Raw genomic sequence first — 17,914 nt, 5'->3', positions numbered from 1 at the left:
ATGTGTGGGCGTTTGTTGAGTTTGTTTTAGTTATATATTTCCTTCAATGATAAGTTTATAGTTAAGTAGACACTCAAAATAGGGAGACAAAATCAATTGATTTTGAACTTGCTAGGAGAACAGCACCCAAACCTTCCGATAAGAAACTCCAACCTGTTCCAAAAGCCCCCTTCTGAGCCCTTTTTATTAAATCTCCTCGGTTACAAAAAACGGATCTGCCCTAGAGCGTGTAGGAATATCAAAGAATAGCAACATCATTGGTCGATAGTGACAATTATGTAAATAATTAAAAATGTAACTCAGTGGTCCCAAACTTTCAGCCCTTGGGCCATTTGAGGCCCTCAGGATGATACTTTGAGGCCATTGCCTTAATAAGAAAGTTAAGGTGACAGTGTGTATTATTTGACCAGTAGGTGTTAAGAAATTCTGACACTTAACTGAAAATGATGGCTTAAAGAATAATCACAATTAAGAATAAAAATTACGAAGACTCAAATTGACGATAGAGAACAGTTTATCTTCGATTTTTTTTTTTTTATCCCAGCCTTTCGCCAGGTATGTGTTTTTCTGGTGTTACCAGCAGCAGCAAAATGGCAGAACCCTGAGTATTTTTTAAAAATGTACATCCATATGATAGTTCATGTATGTTTGCTAATCATCAAAATCAATACTTTTTTAATGACATTTTATACCACTAGGAGGCACTGAATAATACACACTTTCCCTTTGAGTGCAGCTCGAGTTAATTTTGCATTTATTCATTACTGAGTAGAGGAAAGTTCTTAAACCCGAGCACAAAACAAAATTTGGGTTGGAGTTGGACATAAAATGTCAATCATTAGTTCGGGCCAAGCTGGCTTCTCTCATTTACTTTTTTATTTTTTATTCTTATTTAGCCGTCATTGTTCTTAATTTATTTTTCTTTCTGGCAGATCTGCTCAATGGATTCCGTCCCTCTTTCGCACAGCGCTTGGCACACGGACATGGGCTGCCTTGCGGAAAAGCGGGACAGAATCCATGGGCGTGGATCCGCCAAAAGGAAAACGAAACCAGGAACAATGATGGCTGGAAAATTTTAAAGTCAGTTAGACAGAATCCCTTCTCACAGATTAAAAAAAAACTCACAAAGGAATATGAAAAATTTACCAGCAATTTAAAACTGTAATTTTCGGAATATCACAATTTATTGAAAACCTTTATGTACTCAACCATAAAGCTCATTACGCAAAAATGAACCGCGAAGGGCATATTTAAATGAAATCTGAAATGTTAAACTCACCAAAGAGTCCAGTAAATCTTTCAATATGGTATTGTATGTTACTAGACTGTGGTTATCAAAGTTTGCCTGTTCTGTGCTCTGAATCTAGGCTATTTTAAAGAGATGGGGCCTGGATAAACTGTGGTTGACTAAGTGGTGGCCTTTAAAATTTTATTTTAAAATGTGTACAAGTTTTATACAGGTGTTTAAATGCTTGAAATTGTTATAATTTTAATGTCGTGTTTTCGAGTATTGACTAGTGCTTGAATTTTGGATAAAGTGCTTAAAAATATTTGAAATTGTTGCCATGCTTTTCAACAAGCATTGCTCTCTGGTGTGTGTTTGTCCACCCAAGAAAAGGGGAAGGAGTTTAGATATGACCACCATATTTCACAGGCAACCAGGTTGGTTATCCTAGATAAGAAAAATCCCCCTAAGAAGCTGACTTAGCACTTTTGGTTTTGTTGACTCCACATACTTCCCAGAAAGGCATTCCACTCTCCCAGGCCAGACCAACATTAAATATCAACACCATCTTTAAGGCAGTCATGTAGGTTACCCTAGATGTGAATAATGCCCAACAAAAGCAGACTTGGCATTTATTGTTTTGCTGACTCAGCATCTTCAAAGAAACACATTCTACTGTCTCAGGCCAGAACAAGTTTGGCCAGGATCACAATCTTTAACAAGCAGTCAGGTGGGTTACTCCAGAGGTGAATGACTAAGAAGGGAAATGCCACCCAAATATGGTTTTGCGTTTTTAAGTAGGTGATGCTCTCATGGTGCATAGCCATTCTAATACCAAGTGTGGTAATACGTATTCCCTAAGGTGCATATTGAAATATGCCGGTCGCGATGACAATACCATTATCTCATTTGAAAATTGCTGAGCCTTATCCAGCAAGATTGAAAGCATCTTGTCATATTTATGTGTCACCAGCTGGCCTCCCTTTTCTCTCTCAATTTCCAATGCTGATAGCTTACACAGTTCAAGGCATCACTACTTATTTTACACATATATGCTGATGAAGTATTTATTTTTTGCTCCCCTTGCAGTTTAGTTTATTTTCAATGTGAGCTCTCCTGTGTGTTCTTTTATTATCCTTCTTTGTAATTATAGTTATACATGACTGATTTTTTTTATTTATGGGAAAGCCTTCTCAACTGTCGGAAAATGTCAACTTTCTTGTTCGAAATCGGAAGAGTTGCCTCTGCTCGGAATCACAATGTTTGTTCTCCCATTTTGCACCTGCAGTTAAAAATTGCCTTTGCAAAATTATTCAAGTTTATGCTGGTTGCCAGCTGAGGTTGATCAGTCATTAGTCTGTGACATTTAAAATGGCAAAATGCCAAGACTGACTCTCCCTGTAATAAGGGAAGTGCATAATGGTTTATGTTCACATTCTGTGAACATTTGTATCCGTGCGCACACTTTCTTTTTAACCTGAAGGTCACCGCGAGTGCTCAAAGCTATTTGGCTGCCTGTCACTAACCCAGATTTCCTTAAGCCTCTCGTTTTCCACGTCTGTCACTGCCCCGATGTTTAAATTAACCTGGCACACTCTTCAAATACTGTTCCAAACAAAAAGGTAAAACCACACATTAATGACTAAAGTAACTAAAGTTGTTTTCTATTTGCTTTTTATCCCTAACATCACTTATCAATAAAAACAACATTTTTATGGGCGGTTAAGCCTGAGCGTTGGTGTATAGTAATATTGCAGCCATTCTTACTAGTCTTTTTTTGAGCTGTTGGGACCTTGCCATGTACTCTGATTTGATTTGAGTTTGTCACTTAATAATCGCTGATTTGGGATTTTCATACCAGCCTTACGACTTTCGAGAAATTTAGCATTGCAGTTTTTAGTGGCGCTTGACGTCTAAACTAAATTCACTCCATGTGATTGCTTGTTTATCTTTATTTTTCGTTGTAATCAATCACATTGTACTTTGTTAACTACGTTTTTGGCCTTCACAATGACTGTAATGTTTGCTACTGACCTAAAAATTCATACGCACTTAACTATATTTGTTGACTTGGATTTCTTGCTTTTGTCTTACATCTACCTTTGTAGTTCAAATTCGTACTGAAAATGACTAATGCTGAATGGCACAAGCTGATTCGCATAATTGGGAAATCAAGTGCTTGGGAAATCAAGGGCGTGTATATGGTAACCGACGATTGTCTATTCCCAATTATAAATAGTATACAAACGAATGTTATTTTCGGACTGCACCATAAACTTGAAGGTAGGCAAAATTTACCAAGAAAAATCTTGTTTTTTGGAAGGGTCCTCAACATTGTAGATTGCTTGCAAATGAGCCATTCTACGCAGAACTGTTTCCTCCTGTTAAATTGTACAACAAGTATATGATTGAGAAGACATTTGGTGTGATGGAATGTTTAGAATGGAGGTAGCTGGGGAAAAAGAAAAGCAGCTGCCCAGTTTCTGCTGTTGGGTTTAACATGATCAATGCTAGCAGTGTTTATGAAGTGGGGCTTTTGGCGGGCTGGAATCTTGCAGTATTACACTGCTACATCTGCTTTTCACCTCATATGGTTTTCTTATTACTTGAGTCCGCTTGTAATCAAAATCTTCCGGAATGGACAAAGTTCTATGAAGATATATATACTCGAGAGCACAAACACACACACACACACACACACACACAGAAGAGGGAGCAATGATGCTATAAAAATTATCATGGATAAGATACACTAACCTAAGAAATTTTCAATTTGCAAAGACAATGTAGTGAAATAAAAAGGAAAAACAACAAGTTTACCTTTCTAAATATAAAATTGAAAGGTCTCGACTTAAAAGTTGGATTAGTAGTAAAATAATAAAACATTAGTATTTTGTATTGAACATTTTTACGGATAAAACAAATGGTGAATTCTCTCGTCACCAGCCCCTCCGACCATTTTCTATTGTGTAATATCTGCAATGGTCTTTTGCTTTTCAATGCTGCTGCATTTAAAAATGTTTTCAAGCTCAGTTTGTTTTGTGACAGATGCATATACTGTGCACCCCCTGCCCCCTTGCAGTACATGAAAATATATTCCTTATGAAAATCTCAGGTTTGAATTCGCTCTCTGCCGTCATTTTTTTTGATTCCCTCTCTGGTGTAACAACCTTAAAAGAAGCCAATTAACCGACAAATGTCTACCTTCTCTCTTTCGATGGTTCATGATATTCCTTCTGCATTCTCCCCTCTACTGTCCATTGCTGGAGATAGATTGAGGTCTTGAAAGCTAAATAGTTCCTTTTACTATTCAGTCATACTCAGTTTAATATTCATGCGTTGTCAGGTCAGTCTTTCTCAAGAATATGTACTTTCTGAGCAGCAGGGGCCAAAAATCGTGTTTCAGCTCCAATGGACCCAGCAAATGAAGGGAAGTGTGATGGAGAGAGAGAGAGAGAATGTGAAAGCACGGTTTCGTGTGTTCTCTAGTAAATGAGAGGCAGGCCTTGAAGGTGACAGGCTGTGTTTATTATGGTTCTGTCAGCCAGTTAATGGGGAGAAGAGGAGAGGAAAGGAGAGAGCTGAGCTGTTGAGCTGCAAGCCAAGCAAGCACACAGGCTTGGGAGCCTGGAGCAATAAATTTTCCTCCAGTAATATCAACCTGCTCACCAAGATTGATAACACTCCTGTTCCACTGAACACTTTTCACTGATAACTGTATGTACAGCATTATTTTCCTTACTCCCTCTAGATCTTTGTCAATTGAACATGAAAAAAATATGTGTTGGCTTAGTTTACACCCATGCTTGTTTGTGTATGAGCTCATGAATCAAGTAAAAAGAATGTATGGCATATTTTTAAAACTTTTTTTATTGATTTTATTATATTAGGAATATTGTTTACTGATTGCATTGCAATATTTGACAAAAATGTGGATGCCTTGTATTATTTTATTAATAAATAGGTTATGCTCTTAAAGTGTGATGACTATTCATAAGTCACTTGTGAATGTATTAGCTATTTGACCCAATGAGGTAGACCTATTAAACAGATATATGATTTTTTATATCTGCTACCCTACTGAGGATGAGTGGTGCAGATAATGAATGAATGAATGAATTATTTGTTATTATTTTAAGGACCTTTATGGACAACATATGCCATACTATGATATCAGAAAATTAATAAATCCTGTTTTTATCAAATTTACTGGCCACTGTTCCGAATCCCTTAACCTCATGGGTCGTCAGGGCACCAATAAGGGCTTAACTCTGGAGAGCCTTCTCCACTGTTGACAGTCCCTGGCCTATTTATATATTCATTGGACTCAAATTTGGATTTCAAGGAGGACTAATATTGGCTTCATGAAAAATTACCAAATTCTGCCCCTAAAAGGTTGCAACTTAGTTCAATGCGACACTTAAAAAATCTGCCATCCAATGCATTTTTACCATTTCAGGTTTATTGCTTGTACAAGGGAACTATTTATATTTGCAGCCAATTTTCCCCGAATCGGCATTTGACACCTATGTAGAGTTAATGACCCTGTCCCATTATCCGTGTATGTACAGATATATATATATATATATATATATGTATATATATATATTATTTATTAACTCAAATACTTGAGAGAAAACAAAAAATGTAATTTCCCATGAGAGGTTGACAATCTGCTTTTTCAATGTTTGTCGCTCTCCTTCTCTAAAAGAGAATTTGATTATTGTAGTTTTTTTTTTCCTTTAGCGGAAAAGAAGCAGACAGATGTAATGGACATTAGCCTCAGGGAGCAGCAGTGCAGATGTGTCAACAAGGCTTGACTTTTACAGTCCAAGTGTATCCTGAGCAAACAGTAGCAGTAAAGATCCCTGTGTGGTTGAGCAGTGATCCAGGGATATAGAAACACGAGGTTGCCCCGTGACTCTAAACTGACCGTGACTCTACTCATTACACGAATGGGTCAGACCACCCCAAAGTAACAAATAAATATTGCAAGTAAAAATGTGATTGCTGTCACATTACTAAGAAAATAAAAAGAAACTTGACCGTCACATAGAAAATCTTCTGCCCCAATAATGTACTCTCACCGTCTTTTGCTGTATATTGTTTGGATTAAACGTATAATTGATTCATTCATTTTTAAGAGCTCAATAAATTGGTTTGTTTAATAATGCAACATAGTCCAAAGTGGGTGTGTTGCCACACACAGAGGTACTTTTGACTCCCAGGTTATCTGCTGACAGGATACCAAGAACAGCACAACACCAATGGGTTAATCTACTCTTGCAAACAAGTAGCATTTTGCTCAGTGAAATACTGTTAAAAACCCCAAAACTCGAGGGTAAAAAAATATATTATCACCCAGTTTTAAATATTTTGAAGCTCAAACACGTATTTTTTTTTTTAGTTTTCCCTCTATCAGATCAAAAGCATTTAATTGCATTTCATTGTATTTTTTCCAACAGCACGCTACATCTGAACAGGAATTTATGTAATTTGAGTTAGTTAGAGGATTACGTAGCAATTATGGACATTAATAATGGACAATGTAAATAAATCAAGGAAGCATTTTTCCAGTGGTAAATTGTAATGGGAAGAATTTCCTGGAACTGAAAATGTAAGGTAGATATTACTGTCATTTTTACCCAACTCCTATATCGGGAGAGATGAATCTTAAAAACAAATATAGTTGTGACGTACTCAACAATTAAAATCGTATGTCTTAATAAATGCGCACGCAAGATTAAAAATGGCATATATTAATTGTAGATGTACTGTATATGGGACTGCAAAATACATGATCAACACAGGATATTTTTTTCAATGGTACTGTAGATATTGGAAAATTGGCTTTTAAAGTCTTCTAAAAGGGCTTGAAATAAGCCATGATAAAGGTGTAAGAACCCTGCCTTCTACAATGTCGTCTAATGAAGAAAACCAAACAAAAGTTGCATTATATATGCTCGGTGTGGAACACTAAAATTAAGACCCCAAAGAGTCATTAGTGTCGGTCGGTCAGATTTGCTGCTTTGGCGGTACCATTAGTCAACCAGAAACTTGTTGGGCTTATCAGAGAGTGTGTAAGCCTAGGTAGGCAACTTATTTTACTGCATATAGAAGTCAAGGATTCTCTGTTTAAGGCAAATATGATCACGCTCACTGGGACAACGTGCGAGGACGTCGTTTTTTTAACCAAATCATTTCTTATTAATGTGACTGTGCTTTATTTTTTTCACCGGTAATTGGAAACTGAAGATTTACACCCAGATAAAACAATACATATAATGCATGTTTCTGCATAGTTTTGTGATACACACTTAAGTTGAAATTCCCATATTAAGGAAAATATTTCTATTAAAAGTTGAAGTAAAATGTCAAGTCAAGTCAGGTTTATTTGTGTAGCCCTTAATCACAAGGAGTCTGTCTCAAAGGGCTGCACAAACCACAGATTATTGCAAACCACAGACTATTAATACACCATCACCTGATCTAAAACATCCACGAGGGCAAGGGGAAACTCAAAAACCTCAACATGTGCAAAATAAAGAAACCTTTACAATGGACCGCACATGAGGTAATCTCCCTTCCAGGATGACCTGGCTGTGATGGATGTTGGAATAACAGTTAATACACAGATATCATCAACAGGAAATATAGGTCATTCATAAGCTATCGAATAGAAGTGTGTTTTAAGCTTAGATTTAAACATTTCCACTGAGGTTGCAGATCGAATCTCAGGGGGCAGAGCATTCCACAACATCGGGGTCGAAATGGTGAACGCTCTTGAATCTGCGGTTCTCTTCTTGGCTCTTGGGATCAATAGTAGACTAGCATTTTCAGAGCGAAGGCTCCGGACCGGAACATGGGGGATGATTAAATCTGAAAGATATGATGGAGCAAGTCCATGCATGATTATGTATAATACCAACAGAACCTTAAAATCACATCTTAAGATAACAGCGAGCCATTGCAGGTTAGCTAAAATTGGGGTAATGTGATCAAACTTTCTTGTCTTAGTTAAAAGCCTCGATGCAGAATTTTGTACCAGCTGAAGGCTCTTGATTTTGGACTTCGGGAGACCGGAGAGTCGTGCATTACAGTAATCGAGAGTGGAGATAAACGCATGAATTACGTATAATCTCCGCATCGGATTGAGACAGCATAGGGCAAAAATGCAAAACAATATTTAAGCTTGAACAAATATTCCTATGTTCTTAAATAGAGGGGACTTTAAAAAAACCTTTTGGATGCAAAAATTCTCCCCTTAGCCTTTTCTTGAAAAAAATCTCCCGGGCACAAAAAAAAGATCTACCCTAAAAGAACAGCAACATGATTGGCCAATAGTGACAGCAAATAGCCAAAATAACAATGTGCAATAATAGTCCAAATAAGAACCCTGGCATTCTATGCAATCTACTTTGCAAGTGTCCAATAGTAAAAACAGATCAACATTCTTTATTGTGAGCAATCAGAAAAATAAACAAATCAGATTAAACATCCATGTTTTACTCAGCAGTGAGGTAAAAATTATACAAAATATAATGTTTCAATGATCACTTAATGAGTCGAATCATAACTCAATCGTAATTCAATGGTGAAGTAACAAACGAATACTACCAAGGTTGGAACGGTTACTTAAAAAAGTAATCTGATAGTTACTAGTTTCTTGTGTAACCAGTAACGTAATCTTAATACCATAATATTGTGGTAATGTAACCTGATTACTTTCAATTAATTCAGAATTACTCCAATAACAAATATGCTGATGAAAAACAAAATAAACATAATATAAATAAAATTACAAAATGTTGTTTAATATAAACAATGTAACCTTGAAAAAGAATTAGAGAGAACCAAGGTTTGGTAGTCCTACAAAAAAAGTGCTCACATTTTAACCACACAGTATAGTTTGTTGAGCAAAAATGCAAATTCTCACATCTTTTTTTTCTCGTAACTAAATACAATTACATTTTGGTTTCTTAAGTAAAGCCGTTACATGTATTCCGTTACTCCCCAACTCTGATTTCCACCCCTACTACTGTATGTCATTAACTAAATTGATTTTGTTTGCCTTTACTATTTTATGACCCTCCAAATCATGCTAAAGATTTAATGAAAGTATGTTTTGGATTCCTAATTACACATTTACCCTTGTCTCCCCCCTGTCTACATGACAGTATGTTTAGCTTGATCTTTGAACTCATTTCCTACTCCATAACCAAAGGCAAGAATCCTTGACTTACTGCCCCTGACAGCCACAGCTAAGGCAGCCATTTAAGTTGTGATTAAATATTAATGCTTGAGTGAGATGCAGCAGAGAAAGAGAGAACAGAAGTGTAGGCTAGGAAACGGGCAAAGCTGGTGCTAGAAGCAAGCAAGCTGAGGCAGCAGCTGCTCAGTGATAGGAGATTGCAAAGTCTGTGTCTAACAGCGCTACTCACACCCCACCATTAATATTGCATTGTGGCACTATAGAGCTCTTTATGTGACCTCCTATTGGGTGTTGAGTCAAGTTGTAGCCACAGAGCTCAAGCATCCACATCAGACCTGCTCCTCATTGTTGTTCCATACACACTGTAAATAGTGCTGCTGTGCCCTGAAATAATCGTTGGTGTCTTTTTTATTCATTCACTTGCAACACAGGTGAGTGGCAACAAAATATTTACAGGGAATTCTTGTCTTTTGCCACAAATTAATGTAATCTAGGTGTGTATGTATATATACATTTAACGCGTCAGTTATCCTCACGAGGAAAGGGTGCTGGAGTCCATCCCAGCTATCTTCAGGCATTGGGGTGGGAACACCCTTCACTGGTTGCCAGCTAGTCGCAGGGCACACAAAGACATACAACTCACTGGCTCATTCACACCTAGGGACAGTTTGGACCGCTCTCTACAGAATTTTGATAAAACAAAGGAGTTAAACGTACTGCTGAAGTATTTTTGAACATGTTCCAGAGGCAGCATTGTAAAAGGCCGATGCTTTGTATGACAAAAGATGTGTGTAGATGTGTGTAGATGTCTGTGGATGAGCAAATCAGCCAGTTGGACTCTTTCACTATGTGCTTCTACTTTCTTGTTTGAATCCGACCGAACATAACTTCCTTAGTCTCTTAAAGTGCCAGTAACTTCCTTAGTCTGGGGCAGAGCCATCAAACAAACAAAACACCCACAGAACATGCCAACTAAAAAACAATTACAGCGTACCATGTTTTGTATATTTATGTTTCTTTAAAGAGTTTGTTATAATCCAGCAATCAAAGGAATCCTTGTATCACCATCATTAAAAGTTTGAGAGAAAAGTAGGATTCAAGAACTTTTATCAAAACCTTTAGTAGACTTTTATCGAAACCTGAAGAACACCTAAGAGAGAGCCCCAACTGCAAAAACAACTTAGACAGAGCATATTTCAGTACTTGTGTACACAAAACAGATTGACTAATGTGATTCAGAGACATACAAACAAACAGCTGCTTTGCCCAAGGAATTGTAACAAGAATAGAGTCAGTCATTTGTCCGTCTATTATGTCTACAGTTTTGAAAAATGTCTTGGGGACTTTTTATTTCTGCGTATAACTTACCCAGTTTGCTTCCGTTTTGGAAAATGGTTCCATTCAAAGCTAAGCACCATCGCGTACTTTATCTGGTGTATGTGGCCAAACTAGATTTAGTTGCTGTTATCTTGGCTTGTCAATGTGATTTCCTGCGGGGATTGGCTTTTTTATGTTAATAATACATAAACCTGTAAACAGAGTACTCTGAATTTTAGCCTCTGATTCACCTTTCAATTACACCCAACCGTCCTTGTTATATTGGGCATACCATCTAGGAACATCAAGTGTATTATCTGGTGTTGTCAGCCACCTTATCTCTTTTGCTGCACACTCTTTTTTTGCATGTCTCCGTTTTCCTTACATAATCTAGTAATTCCTAAATCCTACTTCATCTGTTGCCTGCACGTTTTTCTGCTCGAGGTTATATTTGCAATACTAGTAAAGCAAATCAGAAAATAATGGGTGGTCGGGAAAATAAGCTGCTTAGAAAAATGGTGATAGGGTCAAATAGCTGGCGATAGCACTTGATCACTTGACTTGCATTGGTATTATATCACTATTGTTTGTAGTGATTCACATTCCTCAACATGGGGAAATACTACAATATGCCATCAGAAAATACCGATACCTATAACAATCATTTTATCAGGCACCCTGCTGCGAATATTTTTTTCACTTAAACTAAACACCACAAAAGTATTAATTGTTTTGTCAAGTTGAGTACTACTGTTATATGGCCTTTGATCATAGGCGTTTGTTTTACCCTGGCATTTTATGGCATCCTTGTGTCGTTTGAACTTTGTCAGATCCTGCTGGGATCAATCCCTCTCAATACCAGCCCTCACACTGTTTTTTAAGTGTTCAGGTTTTTATTCTGCCACCACTTCATTAACCAACCCTGCATTTTTTGTATTTCCCTAGTCTCTTGTCTATGGTCGGGAAGTTTTTAAATTGTAATGTGATGTTGTGTGGCTGAAGTGTTAGATTGAAGATTACTTTCACTGGTATTGATTTCTTACATGGTGACTTATTTTTTAATCGAGAATCCTATTGTCATAGAAGTATTTCCAAGACGTGCTCAACTGAAGTCTTTCAGCGTTCAAGTTTTTCTCTTCTCATACACATCTTATCCTTTATACCAAGCTCTGAAGAAACCTAATTAAAAATGTTTGCAATGTGATTCAGATTTTATGATGAGGAAAATCTCTTAAACATGCATGCCCTTACACGCCAATTTCGTAAACTTGCATTATATTGTTGCACTGGTGCTATTAAAATGTGCCCAAGCATGCTTGCTGCTAAAGATTTTAGATTTTATAGTTAATGTGAGTCCAATCGATCTGCCCCTGAGCACTGCATTAGGCTATTATGAAAAATAAGTGCTGTCTATTTTTCTTTTAATACTTAAAAAAAACAATACTAATGTCAGTTTTCTGTATTTTACATACATACCATATAAACACTACATTTTAAGACAGTTTTTCCCATGGCAAACATTGAGTTTTCATTAATTATGAAATAAAGGCAGAATTCTATTTGCTTGCCATCTGACTGATAATATTGTATGACAAAATTAACCTTCAACATATCCTCTTTTAACAGTAAATGGAAAATTTTAATCGGTGCAGCAAAAAAATAGTTTTCCAATGATTTTGGACGGATTCGGGCAATGTACAGAATTATTTTGATGTTTAATGCGTCTTTTTACGAACATGAATACATAATAAACATCAACTAATATTATTCTTTGCAAAAAAAAAAAATCCAATACTTTTGGTAAAAAATGAAAAATATAAAATAATAACCCATCATTCAGTACCTAGTTTTCAAGATCATCATCTTTGATCAGTCATCTAAACGTTTGAGAGAAAAAGCGGGTGTAAAGGATAATGATTTAGTTGGACCTTTTATTCAGAGAAAAACATGTAGGTTCACCTCCACCGCCCTATGGTTAAAATTGCTTTTGATGGAATTCTCTACAGTTCTCTAGAGAATTCCTTTCACTTGATCATTATATTCCAATACGCTCAGTATGAACTGCAGTCTTCTTGGCTTCTCTATTCCAGAATGTAGCATGAAATGCAAGCAGCTTTTAACATTTATTGTTAGTTCAAATTTTGTTTTGCTTCTGCTGTTATAATGTACTTTTTGCCGCATTATACATAGTTCTTCAGGGGCTGATTTTGAACATAGTCAAAAGGGGTATTCAAAAAGATTGATTAAGCATAACATAATGAATGATCATAAACAGTAAAAGTGAAAAAATATATGTTTTTTAGTCGTCTTCATCTTCAGACCAAACGCTACTATTAGATTGTGAAAATCTGTTGACCCTCCGGCAGGTCTGTGAAGCATGTTTAGTAAGCCATCTGCCCAATTATGGGTTGTTTTGCAATAGAGAAAACATAAAACGGAATAAGAAATCCCTTATATACACTCCATTATTGCTTTTCTAACTGTACTTCCCACATTAAACAAATATTGTTATTTTATTTTCTCTCTCAAATTTGTGCGCATGTGTTTGAGGAGCAGGCCATTCTAAAAGCCTTTTCATGCGAGATTGCCACCTCCCTGGGGATTGTTCCTGAGCCTCCGCAAGCAGACTTAGATGAAGAAAATGAAACCATAGAATAGGATTAATGCTTATGTTTGGACAGGCAAATTGAGTGTGTGGCAATGTAAACATGCCCTAATTTGATACTATTTTTGGATTGAATTAATAACATCATATTTTCAACTTGAAGACCTATCATTTGACAACATATTACTTTTGTTTCCAATTTACACAATGTCATCAGCTAATTAATCCACAGATAAAGACCTAAAATAAGATATAAAACACTATTACATGGAATCATATCTCACTGTACAATATCGTTGCAGCCTCATAGCCTTGATGGAGTATTATTGCGTACAGTAATTTGTTTAAAAAAAGAAAACGTAACTTGTGGTGAAGGGCATACTATGTCGATAATTAAGGGACGCTTTTGAAGAGGCCAACTCAACTCTGGCAAAAATCAAATAAACACGCTCGCCTGTACTGAAGTTAACCCCTTAACGTTCCTGTAAAGTTCACCTGAAATCCCAATCCAAGACACATCCAAAGTAAATTGTCTGCTTTTCTTGAACAGTTTAGAGAATATGGACGTTTTTTGTCTCTTGAGAGGATAGACTCTGAAGTTTTGTCCTAAACTAAAACAATTACTGCAAGTGCTACTAACATTAAACTGGAACACACAGAAATGGATGGTTTTTATTCTCACCTTATTCGTATTTGTTTTTGCAATCAAATGCCTCAGATGAGTGTAGCATGGGCATCTTAGCTGGAAAACAGGTGAGACAATACCTTAAAGCCTGACCTGGTACCTCGTCAAATTTGATCACAATCTGAAAAACAAAACATTGTATTTTTCACATTTAGGTCAATGTATTTCCAAAAGAGGCCATTTGGAGAAGACCAGTTTACAACATTTGCAAATTTGTATTTTACTTTGACCAATTTCTTTAGACTTAAAATGGATCTCGAGTTGCATACGTGCACTATTATTTTCAGCTCTGATTTGAATACACATAAAAAATTGTAAACATTTATGTTGGGAATTAAATTGGCTAACCAATGTGTTGATTATCATTTGGCTAAAGATATTTAAAGCCAATAGAGGCCCTTATATGCTATAGCAGGCTGTAGACCGTAAAACAAAGCTTGCAATTGGCCAGGAGTGGTGTCAATCAAAAGGACCAAGGCAAATGGCCATATTGGAAATAATTTTACGAGTCTGTTCATTTGTAAAAGGAAATTATGTGGCGAAACAAACGGATTCCAACGATTAACATCCAACGATGCAGAAACGCTTTTAGTCAACTTTTTAAAATGTTTTATCTGTTTGCATTATCGTGTGTTTTGGAGTAAATATTTTACACGGTTCAATTTACTGAATAGTCCTGGAAGTAACGACTTATTATTTGCATACATTCAACTCATTTGATGATTGCCAGAGGACTTGGTGAGCAATGCCGGCTTTATAATTTTCGGGCATCTTGTTTTGAATGATTAGGATGTTTCTGTGAAGGGAACAGTTTAAAATGTTCAGCATATCTTGGATCACAAGAGTTTAACCTTTTAGTGAGATGTGTCATGAAGTGTTTCAGTGACTTTTGACATCGTACATACACATATTTGTTTATCAACAGTATGTGTCCCGGCATAACATTAACTGGTTAAAACAAGCCTATTCCCTGAAAAAAAAACAAAATTCATGTCCAATGTATATTGTTTGAGGATTTTGTTTTTCAAATTGATTCACTCACAAGCTCCCACTGACGAGCATACATGTTGAGCATTTGGCAGTCAATAAGTAATGACATCCAAACACATCGAACAAATGATAAGAGACCTCTTGGTTTCTTCATTTTATATTTACAACAATGGCAGTATGCCCAAACGCCAAACAAGATTATCCCCAAAGCCTATGTTGCCTCGCGCGAATTGCATTGCTTTATGGTTTTCACAGATGGCAAAAAAAAAAAAAAACGTACTGGACTTTTCAGAGACAGCTGGCCATACAATGCACCGATTACAGTGTAGACATAGTTACGCAGTGAGAATTTCCACTGCATTATTGTGAGAATTGTGAATGTTTACAACATAGTTGCAGCCCGACAAATTCCAAGTCCCATCCAGTAAGGCCATTGTCATCCCTATTTTTGCAAGGTAATTAACTCATTCACTGCCGTAACATGTAAATTCCTTTTTTAAGCATTGTCCCTTTGTTTTATTTAGAAAAAAAAAAGTTAGTATCAAGCCCCTGGGAATGATTTGAGTATGATTAATCACCATTAGACTGCAGGAGGGCTTTGTCCACACATTGAGGAAAGCCAACTTGCTAGTCTTGCTTCCTGTATCCAGCAAATCAACTATGTAGGCGCCATTATGTTGAATATAGGTGTGGTGAAGCGGCAAGGTCAGAGTAGCAAAGATATGGAGAAATACAGACAGTTAATATTTCAACCTTTTTATTGTCATTGGCGGGGTCGAGAGGGTTGATGTTTTGTGCACTTCCGCAGGGTGACGGAAATCTTGTGATGACGGCACCAGAAACATCAAGCGCTAAGAGTTCATTCATCATGCACAAGTTCGTTGTTGTTGCAATAAAATGTTGTTTGCACCTGAGGTGGCCTTGTGTTTATGGAAATCATTGTTGAGATATTGGAGGTATTACAAATGCAAAAAAAGCACTGAATTGAAAGAAACATTCTTTATTTTAGGGTGGAAGCTTTTGTTTTATATTGCTTAAGCCTCGCACACCTTGAATCTGATTGTCTGAATCAACAGCTTTATCGTTAGTAATATTATGCCTCAGGACCTGCAGAGCTGATACTTTAGGCCTCTGGGTAGATTTCTTTCCCTGGCAACAAGTAATGGTTCTAATGTGATTGGTCAAATGCTTAAATATGCAGGCACACATCTGGAGGCAGCACAACCTGGGGGGGAAAACAATGAAATGTAGCTAACAGACCATTTGAAGTTATTTAATAAGTATTGATTGACAAAATGGAATTAACATCACCACGAGATTGGATATGCAACCTCAGTGGAACTGTTTAAATCCAGGCTTAAAACACACTTCTATTCTAAAGCTTATGAATAACCTACTTGATGTTGACAATATCTGTGTATTATTTGTTATTGCAACATCCATTCCAGCCTGGTCATCCTGGAAGGGGGATTACCTCATGTGCGGTCCCTTCTCAAGGTTTCTTCATTTTCCTCATGTTGAGGTTTTTGAGTTTTTCCATGCCCTCATGTAGGTTTTGGTTCAGAGGGGGTGTAATAATAGTCTGTGGTTTGCAATAATCTGTGGTCTGTACAGCCCTCTGAGACTCTTTGTGATTAAGTACCATGCAAATATGACTTGATTCAGGTATTTTTTAGGCCAGCAGAGAAACCTTGCAGGCCGTCACTGCCCACCACTGCACCTTTATGCGCCACTACACGACCATGGGCTTTCTTACTTTAAAATCTTGTCTCAAGCCTAATTAACGTTTTTCATAAACCCACTGCTTTGACTACTGATATTATTTGCAGATGAACCAGCAATGAGTGGCTCTATGCACGGAATGCTGAAAGGGTTCCACAACAGGATATAAAATAAAAATGCCTCTGAGATCATTTTGGACAGTACTCGTATTGAATGCGTTGCTACCTTTAAAGGGCAAAAGCAATATAAAACATTACTAGATTTCAACGGTGTAGCTACAAGACTCTAAAGGGGAATTATTCAAATGTCTTTCAGAATGGGTAAAATCTATCTTCACAGCTAACATTCTCTCATCTTTACGCCACTTGTTAATGCAGCACCCTCCTCCCTCAAACCCTTTTCAGGCATGTGTTTCTTTTCCTGCTAATTATCAAGTGCGCTGCTGTATTCCTCTAGCAACTTGTTAAGTTCTCCATGAGCATCGTTGACCCACTTTACAAAATGATCTGGAGGCTAAACATTCTGTTCTCACTGAAGGTCATCCGTGACAAGTTCATATCTTTATAATAATTAAGAAGGAAGGAAAAAATGATTCTTATTTCGTTATTCATGCAAGATCATTATTGATAAAGATACTTTAATTGTGACAGTGGGTAATTGTAATGTTTTTTTTATACCATCATATTCATTTGTATAATTAGAAGTTTATTATACAGATACCTGTCAACACTGGTTTAGTATCAATAACTGCCTCATCTGTGCTGAGTTTAAAATATATCTGGTCTATCTGTACATATGCTAGCATATACAGTATCGGATACAATCTAGCAATCAGGAACTTGGAATAAAATGAATGGTATATTGACATTAAATGTTGTATTAATGAAAATATTATGTTAGAATATAACAATCATTATACATGTCGACACTGGTGACTAAGGAGGGGCACACGATAATTATCGGGCTGACTCATATCAGACTGATGTCACAGTTTTCATCCCAATAGAAAAAAATATACACTTCACTCTAAATTATTATATCAGCCGACACTACTTGTTAGTTAGATTTCAAGCATTAATGATTAAATTAATGTAGTAGTAGTCCTCTATATCACTTTGTCATTTGTGCAAGGGATGGGAGAGTTTAAGATCAGTCACA

At 36.7% G+C, this 17,914-nt stretch overlaps 1 protein-coding gene across 3 annotated transcripts in view; it reads left to right on the top strand.

Moving 5' to 3' along the window:
• trip4 (thyroid hormone receptor interactor 4) overlaps nucleotides 1–17,914 on the top strand; it is a 76,147-nt gene that overhangs the window by 32,652 nt on the left and 25,581 nt on the right. The window contains exon 13 of one of the 3 annotated variants that reach the window (XM_088333154.1): nucleotides 15,843–15,862. The exons of 1 other annotated variant lie outside the window; for it this stretch is intronic. In XM_088333154.1, coding sequence (XP_088189280.1) covers nucleotides 15,843–15,847 — 5 coding nt within the window. In that variant the 3' untranslated portion in view covers nucleotides 15,848–15,862. Of the gene's footprint in view, nucleotides 1–5,971; nucleotides 6,061–15,842; nucleotides 15,863–17,914 lie in introns of those variants that run through there. One more of the 3 variants, XM_088333152.1, reaches the window with a different exon arrangement.

Source organism: Urocampus carinirostris, chromosome 4 (genome assembly GCF_059441175.1).
Source record: "Urocampus carinirostris isolate Australia breed hairy pipefish chromosome 4, RoL_Ucar_1.0, whole genome shotgun sequence".
Lineage (NCBI taxonomy): Eukaryota > Metazoa > Chordata > Actinopteri > Syngnathiformes > Syngnathidae > Urocampus > Urocampus carinirostris.
This window is presented reverse-complemented; position numbering and strand designations above follow the sequence as displayed.